This window comes from Hippocampus zosterae, chromosome 9 (genome assembly GCF_025434085.1).
Source record: "Hippocampus zosterae strain Florida chromosome 9, ASM2543408v3, whole genome shotgun sequence".
Lineage (NCBI taxonomy): Eukaryota > Metazoa > Chordata > Actinopteri > Syngnathiformes > Syngnathidae > Hippocampus > Hippocampus zosterae.
In genome coordinates, this window is record NC_067459.1 from 18369303 (window position 1) to 18379791 (window position 10489).

At 44.0% G+C, this 10489-nt stretch overlaps 2 protein-coding genes across 6 annotated transcripts in view; one reads left to right on the forward strand and one right to left on the reverse strand.

The window, feature by feature from the left end:
* Window positions 1–10489, reverse strand: part of fmoda (fibromodulin a) — a 53446-nt gene that overhangs the window by 8939 nt on the left and 34018 nt on the right. Inside the window, exon 1 of one of the 5 annotated variants that reach the window (XM_052076887.1) lies at window positions 9335–9384. The exons of 3 other annotated variants lie outside the window; for them this stretch is intronic. In XM_052076887.1, the coding sequence (XP_051932847.1) occupies window positions 9335–9369 (35 nt within the window). In that variant the 5' untranslated portion in view covers window positions 9370–9384. Of the gene's footprint in view, window positions 1–3610; window positions 3729–9334; window positions 9385–10489 lie in introns of those variants that run through there. One more of the 5 variants, XM_052076891.1, reaches the window with a different exon arrangement.
* Window positions 93–4069, forward strand: zgc:113307 (uncharacterized protein LOC553753 homolog). Its single transcript, XM_052076883.1, has 5 exons — window positions 93–400; window positions 1844–2172; window positions 2247–2571; window positions 2802–3119; window positions 3872–4069. The coding sequence occupies exons 1-5, from the start codon at window positions 349–351 to the stop codon at window positions 4021–4023; spliced, it is 1176 nt and encodes a 391-aa protein (XP_051932843.1). The 5' UTR covers window positions 93–348; the 3' UTR covers window positions 4024–4069.

Sequence of the window (10489 nt, forward strand, 5' to 3'; positions counted from 1 at the left end):
TCTTTGGATCCCCAGGTACTCTGCGGAAGGCCTAAAGGCAACACACATGCGCACGCCTGCACGCCCCCCCACCACCACACACACACACACACACACACATGCTAAAGTTGCGGTGAAATGCACACACGTGCATTTGCACCTGGCCATGTGCATTGGCTCGCCATGTTACAAACGACATGTTTACTCCAAATGTTACTGCCTTGGTAGTTAGTGAGGGGAGAGCATGGAGGAAGTCTGGGATGGCGCCAGTGTGTGAGGAAGAGGAATGCATCAGAGAGAGCAAGTAAACATAGCGTGAACATTCTCACTCTTTGACACACAGGCAAAAGTCTTCAGTGCCCTTGCAGGATGCCGAGCGATTCGTTTGGGAAATTCATCAACATCGCTCCTAAACCCAAAGGTAAATTTACGGTCTTCTTCCCATGTCCATCTGTGCTCCACACAGAACGCGCACATTGAAACTGTGCCTGTCTAACCGGTGTCTGCTTACATTTGCCAGAGCGTCATGAAATGGGAATGACTCAACAACACTTTCCTCTTTGCTCGACTTTTGGCTCGCGCTGTGCTTTTTACATTGTGGGAGTGTCACTTGCACAACTTGACACTACGCACGTGCTTATGCGGACAAACCTCCTGATGATGCAAACCTCTCGAACATTTTGTTTTGAAAAGTTTACCTGAGAGAGGCTCTCCCTGCATTTCTGTGTAAACGCTGCATTAGAAACATGGCAGTACTGAAATAAAATATAACAGCCGTGTATATATATATATATATATATATATATATATATATATAATACACACTAGCTGGTTCGCCGCCCTCCGGGCGGCTCATCAGCTAGTTCCTGCGGAAGGCTGGTAAGGTGGGCGTTCGGCCCACAAAAGTGTTGTTGCTTGGTTCAACTTTTTGTTCATCTTCATTGCTTATTGCGAAAATAAAGAGATGTTTAGCTCTACTAAATAACTAACAATTTCATTGCAATGCTTGTGGGTAGACAACATTTTTTCGCTAAGATGCCCGCGCGATCGTAGTGAGCCACTGCCTGAGCGGCGCAGTGGCGGCGCGGTGAAGTAGGTACGTTTTGAAAAGGGACAGACGGAAGGACAGACCGCGTGCGGGACGACGCGCAATATATATATATATATAGATAGAGAGAGAGCGAGAGAGAATTTCACATTGGCAAGAACATTTCATGGCTATTTCGAAAAATCAAAGGCGCACTTAAGCACCTTTGAATATCCATTGAGATATCAATTCCCCCACCGTGTGCAAATAATTCAAAGCCAGAATTTGGTTGGTTAGTTAGTTTGTGTTTCAATGGAGAAAACACCCCTGTATGTATAAAAATAAATAAATACATCTATAAATTGTTGTGTTGAAATTGGTGGTATTGGAGAAAAAGGAAGAAACAATCAAAATTTGGTGGACTGTTATTTTTCACTGTTGCGCAATGGCACCTGAAACTGTGGCGAGACAGAATCAGCATATTAGTAATGTGCATTAGCACCATCTACAGGACCCGAGTGGAACAGTATCGTGCCAATGCAGGCAATGCTGAAATTGTTCCATCAGGCCAGTCAGGCTGATGTTTTTGGGTAGTTTGATTTGGCCTTGGAGGTCTTTTTTTTGTTTAACTTTGTTTTGTACTCAGTGTATTCTGTGTGGCTGACAACGTCAATACCATTGCAAGTGGGACATTTGCATGAACCACTGCAAAATTGTTTGTGTCAGGCTTTAAATAACGACAACCACGCAAAATGATCTGTCAGAGCCATGCAGCCATGTGACAAACTCGGAATCAGAATTGCAATCCAACAAAGCAATGCTTTACTTCCCATGCAGGCTTACACCGATGCCAGCAAGTCGGCATGGGTGTGCTGTACTGTTTGCCGGTGCTCTCATGTATTTTGGCGGTGGCTTCTTCAACCACTTTGGCTGACATGGACTATGGCGGCGTTCCCTTGTGGATCGACCGCTTGCTGGGCGAGCCCAGTGTGCTGAGCCTGCGGGGCCGCTTAGACGCAGCTTGGTACCGAGCCACCAACCCTCAGGCCTGCCCGCAACGGTGTGACTGCCCCATTCAGTGGCCCACGGCGCTTTATTGTGACCACAGAAGCCTGGAAGATCTCCCGGAGCTCCTCCCGGCCCGAACGCAGTACCTGTTCCTGCAGGTAGGAAAATCCTTGCAAAGGTAACCTTCTATTTTATATTTCCGTCCTTCATATTTCCATTACCTCCTCTACAGAGAAACAACATCTCCTCCCTCACCGCCTCGTTTCTGGCAAACATCACCGGACTACACTGGCTCATTCTGGACCACAACCTTTTGAAAAATTACCAGCTGGACCAGGGTATCCTACGAAACCAGAGCCAACTGGTTTATCTTTTCGCCAACCACAACCAGCTGAGCTCAGTGCCCCGTATTCTGCCAGATGGTCTCAAGCAGCTACGACTGGCCCATAACCAAATCAGCAGCATCGGGCCCGAGGCTCTCAAGAACCTGAAGCACTTGACCCTGCTGCTTCTGCAGGGAAACATATTAAAAACCATCAAAGAAGGAGAGCTCCGAGGTAGAAGCGTCTTCCTCAAACTGTCAATTGATGTTTCTAGTAGTTTGGTTCACTTCAGACAACGGCAGGTTCAAAATATCAGAAAGACCCCTTAGAATATGTTTGTGTGGTTCTGTTTGTGAACAACAGGTAGAACCACACAGTGCCACCTGTTGGTCACAAACAGAACCAGCCTAACAGAATAAGGCAGTGCAATAATACACGGCTGAGCGTGTCAAAATGTCTTTCAGGTCTGGTCAATCTGAAGTTGTTGGACCTCAGCGAGAACGCCTTCTTATCGGTCCCCAGACATCTACCAACCTCATTGCAGCAGCTCTATTTGTCCAACAACTCCTTGTCGGGGCTCGATGAGCACGTTTTCCAGGGACTCGTCCACCTCAAGCACCTTCGCTTGAGCCACTCTTTCCTGAAAAGTGGCAACGTACACCCACAGGCCTTCAACCTCTCGACCCTGGTGGAACTGGACTTGTCCTACAACAAATTGACAAGCATCCCCATGGTGCCCACCACCCTGCAGCACTTCTACCTGGAAGCCAATGAGATACAAGGTGAGGTGTAGGGACCTTGAAATACTGCCGGCAATAACACTTGCACGCACAAAGTACAGCTTCATTGATGTACTTTGCTCCTGTTTATGGTTGTATTGGCAGTATTTTCGGTTTGCAGAGATATTAATTCTGACGAAGATGGGGAGAGTTAGGGGAGGGAATGTTGTATGATGAAGGAAAAAGTAGCTTTGCAAAAGAAAAGGGAGTTTGGTATGAAAACATCTGTGATGGTTTTAGACTCAAGGAAATAGTGCCAGATGAGCGAGAAGCACATGCTGTTCTACTTTCTCTTCTCCTCTTTCTCAATCTGCTCTCCATCACTGCTAGCCATTGCGGACTGGATTTCAAGTACAGTACCGAGTGATCACACAAGGAAGCCTTTTGTCACTGAAGTCATTTGGAGCTCAAAGACGGCGGTGTGAAAAGTATCGGCTTGTGTCCTTAAGCGGGGCAGACAAACCGACAAAAAACACTTCCATGATGACACACACCTTGGTGGTTTGCTAACAAAGCCGCCATTGGCGGCCCCGAAGCTGCCGGTCTGGGCCGAGAGCCGCGCTCTGACTGAAAGCGCTGCGGTTTTCACTGCCTCCGTTTTAACCACAGCACCTGTGAGGTGTAGTAGAAAACCCAGACTGGGTGAGAGGAAACGTGGTCCGAGTTCTTCTAATGAATACAGCATGGCATGAAACCAAAGGCTGTCACACTGTCACAATGCAGTTGATCATTTCCTAACAATGTGTTCCCTTTAGAGTTCAACGTGACGAGTTTCTGCAGAGAAGTTGGACCTCTGACCTATTCGCGGCTGAAGACCTTGCGACTGGATGGCAACAAGGTGTCCTACCGGCATCTCCCCTCCGACTGGGTCTACTGTCTGAGAGTGATACAAAGTATTTACATTTGAGCGTGAAGAACAGAAAAGGAAATAAACTGCTCCGTTCAGTCCTTAACCTGGCTCTGCAACATGTTATTTTGGCCTCCTGTCCTGACACCAAGTGTGACGTGCCGTCTTAAGTCTGTCTGAACGGAATAGAACATGTCGTGGTGTAATAGAGATCTCAATCTTGGCGCCGTGACATTTGAGGATGGCAAAACTCGGTAGCGCTCTCGGGGGAGACTGACTCATTCGGTTGGGCCAAAAGCCACGAGCGGCAGCGCAAAAGAGGTGAACGTCATCTGCAAATGCTGCCAACTGACTCGGGTATTCCTCACATCTCATCTCATAGGTGCATAAACACAAGAGACCGGCAACAGAAAAGTCAAGTATTCACAGTGTTGTACAAAAAACTAAGCAACCTGTTCTCAGGTTCTCTACTGCCTCGATTTGCTTTTCAAGTTTGCCCATGAGCACCTATTCCACACTCTTATTTCATGACAGCCATTGTTGCAGCGCTTGTGATTAAATCTACTACCGCAGTGATGGGGAAACACAGGCTTCTCATATAATTGCGTACAGCCCTCTTAAAGTTTCCCAGAGTGTCGTTACTTTTGGATGGTACCTGTATTGCATCACAAATGGTCCAGTAGTACATTCACGTGGGGGGATGGAAAACCGTGGTCTGTGTTGCAATCTGTGAGCCGAATCTCAAACATGAATCATCTAATGACTGAAGTGCTCGCCACTTGAAGTTTGCAGTGGAGAGCCTCAGATGGAGGCAGAAAATTACTTTTTTTGACAATAGCTCACGTGACACCAAGTGGAGGTTTACTCCTAAGTGATGAATTTGGATAAGGGTCATTCATGGCAGCAAAAAGAGAGAGAACAAATTCATATGGAATTGGTTATTCGCAATCAAGCCTGGCCAGTCCAGGGTGTTGTCTGCCTTTTCCTGGAAGTCTTCTGGGATAGGCTCCATCACAGGCCGTCACCCGGATCAGGACCGGTGGAGCAGAAAATGGATGGACGCATGGCATCAAGGCCTCTTTCAAATAAAAAACAAATATCGGATCTACGCCAATGTGACTGCAGTGTAGGTGGACACAAATGATGCACTGATCAAAATGTGCACCTTGAATGGTGTAATTATTTGGGGAGATGCACAGACTTTAAGGGAAAAATAGAGTTGCACCAAAGTTCAAATCAAACGCCATCAATATTTTCAGTAGTACCGGAATATTTCCGATGATGTGATTATGTACCCTATAAACATAATGACCGGTTTCGTGTCTGCGTCTTACCGCAGCATGACTAAAAGTCACATCCGTATTTTCTAGGTGACACCATGTCCTCTAATAAGCATTGCAAAGTGCTTGTGATGGTCTGAGCAGACTGTCGTGGTCTGAGGCCTAGTTCTGCATGAGGTACTTGTCTCATTCTGAACTGGATTTATCCTCTTGATTACATGACACCAAAGGATGTTGACGGAAACTCAACCACTGCTAAAAAAAAAAACGTTTGGAAGAGTTATATGACTAGTGTTGCATTGTGTGGCTGTCAAGCCTTCCACATTAAAAGTACATCATGTCAATTCCACTAAAACAAAGAAACAAATGTGAGCATTTAGATGTTAATAACGCCATTTCAAAAGAGCTGGGAGGTGGTCCAACTTTTTCGCCCACAGGGTTTTTTTAAGATAAGATATCCTTTATTCGTCCCACACTGGGGAAATTTACAAACTCTCCGTTTATGATGTTTTTATGCATTATATCGGTAACCTGGAATGACCCGATGACACAGTACAAATCCCTGGCTCCACCTTGCGCTGTTAAATCCATCACACACTTTGCTCGGATAACAGAATAGGAGGGGACGGGGGGAGGGGTGATGTGGCGGGAGTGAAAGGTGTGACTTATATTCTCTTCAGATAAGTGCAAAAGGCCTGCCTCAAAGACTCGTTGTCATGGCAATGACCTATTCGGACTTTTAAAAACGTAATACCGTCATTAGCTGCATTCAAAACAATCCGCTTGCAGGGAAGCTCCTGCGGTGTCAGAACAACAGCAAGTCTCGATTGGTCGCTCGGGAGCCTCATGTCTAACATACAGTACAAACCCGTGTCAGTCAGCTTAGACTTGACCAGAAACTAAGACAAAGCTCTTTTGTTCATAAGCAGTTATATTAACACTGTTAATGTTTCCAGATGCTTCTTAGTCGCTCCTGGATATGGTTCTGGGAAACGGTGGCAAATTTTAGCGAGCTAAGCAACTTTCAATACTGTTGTGGTAATGTTACGTTTTATCGAGCGAAAGGGACACACAGAAAGTGACTGGCCACATCAAAAAAAAAAAAAAGGCCTTAGAAGTTTAGGAATTGAGTAGTAAATTGAGTAATTCGACCACCCAAAAGTTTCAAGTGTCAACTATATGCCCAACAAGAGAATCGCAAAAATCGCATTTGGCAGCAAAAAAAACCCCTTTTCCATCAAAGCCAACTTTTCAGGTTTGTCTGTCTACATTTAACTTGTGATCATGGATTCCAAATGTACTCGGTCAACATTTGTTGACCGACTGTTATTCGTGTGGAACACCTTATTATTTTCACCTTACATAACTTTAAAAGTTAAAACAGATGGCAAGTTCAGAGACTTGTTGAACATTAGCAAGCAAGTGTTGACTTTTTTTTTTTTCCTCTGGAAGAAAGATTTTCTTGACTTTTAACATTCCTTCTCAAATCACCAACATTATTATTGGACTGTTTGCATATGTGCGTGTGTGTGTGTGCGTGTGTGTGTGTTACCTTCCAGTCATAAAATCAGGTAGCTTTTTTTCTCCCATGACTTGCACGGCTGTTGAAAATTTGAATCAACAGGGGATTTAAAGATTGAGCTTCAGATATTTTCTCTTCAGTAATGATTTCGACATAGAAACATGTTAAATAAACCTGCCTACCGACTTACACCAGGAAAAATAATAATAATAAAGTTGACTGATTGATCCACTCTTCACCCAGACGATTTTAGAGTTCAAGACGAGTTCAAATGTGCCCATGGACTGTATGTATACAGGTAAGTATTCTCTCTTAAGGAATCATGTTTCCGTTGTCCAATCTTTCCTTATAACAGAATTTCCTTTTAAGGGAAACGACTATGTCCTTTATGATCATGCAAGTATGCTAACAAAGTACATGTGTAACAGCACAAGCAATAAAATGCTAAAATACATGTTCCAAAAACTGTTTATAACACAAAAAAACGCAACATACAGTACAGGCATAGAACAAGACGCGTCACAATATTAGGACTATTTGCGACAAAATGAGACTAGTAACAGACCTGGTGGCTTTTATTTCCCCACCCACTCACCGTCTCGAACTTTACCTGGCCTCGATCACCACACGACACAGCATTGCTCAGCTGATGTCGTGTGACGAACTTCTGAAGGCAGCCACAGGGACCACGTTCATAGTTAGCGCTATGGAACTCGCCTTCTCTCTACTTAGCGGTCCGGTTAGCGGAAGGTTTTTAGCACGATAACAGGTAAAGCATTCCAGGAGACGTTCGTTTACTCGACTGTCAGTCGAGCCGCAAGCAATTTACTCTGAGCGGCTAATCGGATGCATTCCCCTCACTCTTGCACGGTCATTACTGAGTTTGGATGCCATGATCTAATGGACGTAAATGGAAATCGTTCGTGATTCCAATCAAACAATAGAATCACTTACACGTCGCCTTTTTTGATCCAATGAGAGTAAATAGCATTGCGGACGCAGTTATTCCGTAATATCGAGCGGGACTGAGTTTGCGCTACTGCGAGCTTCCGTATGGCTTCCGGGTTCCGCGTACCGGAACTAGTGTTGTTATGAATCGATCGTTAATGTAATGTCGTCGTCGAAATTTAAATCCATAGGTTTTAATTGTGGATGAGGTGGGAATACTTTTTATTCCGTACATGTTCATTATTTATAAGAAAAAGAAACAATGGTAATGCTGACTCAGCAGTGCGATGAGCTTCCCTGGTTCCGCTGGTCCATTATAATAATTCGGAGGTTTTAACGCGTTTTATGCACAATGTAGCATTCAATCACAGCTGGAACACATTCTAATTAGGATAAACAAGAAAAGTTTATGTCTCCACAGTGCTGATTATACAATTTCGCTGCCTAAAAGGCAACACACTTCTGGGGTTTTTTTTTTTTGTTTTTTTAAACTTCTGGTAACCATTAAGTTCTGAACTGGCTTCAGAAACAGCATACTTGAAACAATGCGCCCAAGACACAAGTCACGGAACGCAAAAGCTTCACCCAGTCACCTGCTGTGTTTTATGACAAGTCAACTGTCAGATTGTAGCGAGATTCAAAGTCTGTTTCGATGGTAGGTGACGAGTCGAAGAAACACGACAGTTTCATGGGTGACTACTGAAAGAATTGCGCCGTCAGCTTCACCAACTGGATTACAAACACATGCAAACATTTTTTTTGTTTGTCATCACTGTAGTCATTGGGTAGATTTAAAATGCAAAACAGAAATCGTCGTTAAAAGCAGATGAAGGCTTCTCTGTAATATAACAAAAGCCATCATCGACTAACTCAAGGGGCAAACTCGCTGCTGCTGCAAGATAAATGGAGGAATTTATCATCACGTTCTTTGTTAATGCTCTCTTGCATTTGGGTCATGTAGACAGCGACCTGCCAAATCCGGAAAGTCGTGCTGTGGTGAAAAAAGTAATAAACTTGATGTGTATGTCAAGTTGTCATTTCTGCTGCGTACTGCAGTAGAACAGTGCCAAGATGCTATATTATGAAGATCGTTTTTCCGGTTGTATTGCATATCACTTTTTAAAATTATTATTCTGTTGTATTTATTGCTGTCGATACTAATAAAAATGTTCAGGATGACAGGGAAGCGGGAGCCTATCCCAGCTCACTTAGATGGAGCGACAGAGAGAAAATATTTCTCTTTGGCCTATTGCAGCTGAGACAGTTGAATAAAAAGCAACACATTGTTTTGTATTTGATCCGACATAAATTCTCCTCTCGTATTCCAAAAAGATATTTGCATTTGTGTCACTAATATAGATTTTTAGGATTTTTTTTTTGGTAGGTAGACACAGATGATCAAAAAGTTGAGAGTAAGCATTTTAACAGATAATAGAGTTGGCTCGGGGATTTGAGAGCTGTGGATTTTGGCCTGATTTGCGCAGGGCCATTTGGGCGCGGCATGAAAAAGGCAAGAATGTTCACACACAGCTCACAGGATGTGATGTTGTCTCATCTCAATGTGTGCAACAGCATTTCAGTACAAACGATGTCAATGATGGAGAGAATATAACTTCCTAACCTTTGGTTTTTGTCGGGAGGCAAAATCCCGCTCATCTTCTTTCCATCACCAAGAAACACAACACAAAATCCTCTTTAAATGACAGAAAGAGCCCGTTATTGGATGTCTCTTCGATTATAATACACATCGTTCCATTTTGGACCGGAGCCCGAACCTGCCTCGCTCACCATCTGTTTGCAAAGCAGATGCTTCAGTCTGTAATAGCGAGCACAACGGCCGCAGCGTTTAATGTGTTGCTGCAGTAAAAGCAAGCGTGAGCCCTCAATAAATATCGCTCCTCCAGAATCAACAGGTAAAAAGCTCAGTGCAAACATTCCGCCCTTTGTTGTCCTTCTGCGCGGATTAGAGCACCGCGAGCCAGACGACTTGCATTCCAGAGGTCATGTGACACAGCGTGCACATGCAGAAAGAAATCGCACAAATCGCCTTAGTATTATTTATCACCTCTAATGAAACAAACATCGCGCCGATGCCTGCATGCATTTTGTCATAATACCTGCAAAAAAAAAAAAAAGACTGTGCTTACGTTTGGACCTCCTTGACGTTTAATGTTCAACATTTATGACGGATTTAAACACTTTTTAAGAAACTTTTTTTTTTCCGTACAAAAAAGCCTTTCGCTATGTTGCATATTTAACAGCATTACAACAGAAGATAAATCACAACAAGCGAATGAATAGAAATGTCTTATTTTCCATTTCTGGTTGAGGTCAGCGAAAAACAGATGTTTGGCGCAGCTGCGCTCTGTCACATTCAGTCACCAGGCTTGAATTCATCTGTGCTCTCCGGTCAAACCCTTGATGAACTGTTCAGGCAATTTTTAAGCAATCATTTTTTTATCTGGCGGCATGGTGGGAATGAGTCCTCCAAAAACATTCATCTTAAATCCATTGAAGAATTTAGATTGTCAATAAGCGAATGCGTGAGGACAGCGCTGGATTTGCTATCCGGACTACAGGGCAGAAGACCGGTGGGCTGGCCGATCCGATTTTTGGGGCAGGAGATCCGATTTCATTATCATTTTCCTCCATTTTACCCCAAGAGACCAGCCCACAATTTGGTGAGAGCAGCCCATTAATCCATTTAGAATATAGACAACAAACTGAACCAATCAACATCGATGGCAGAGCTACGCGGTGGCCGAGGGTGTTTTCG

Bases quoted from the DNA above. Each gene is read 5' to 3' on its own strand.
- zgc:113307 (XM_052076883.1), top strand. From the start codon at position 349: ATGCCGAGCGATTCGTTTGGGAAATTCATCAACATCGCTCCTAAACCC. The intron at 401-1,843 runs GTAAATTTACGG...CTTCCCATGCAG, and splicing joins CATCGCTCCTAAACCCAAAG to GCTTACACCGATGCCAGCAA. The intron at 2,572-2,801 runs GTAGAAGCGTCT...AATGTCTTTCAG, and splicing joins CAAAGAAGGAGAGCTCCGAG to GTCTGGTCAATCTGAAGTTG.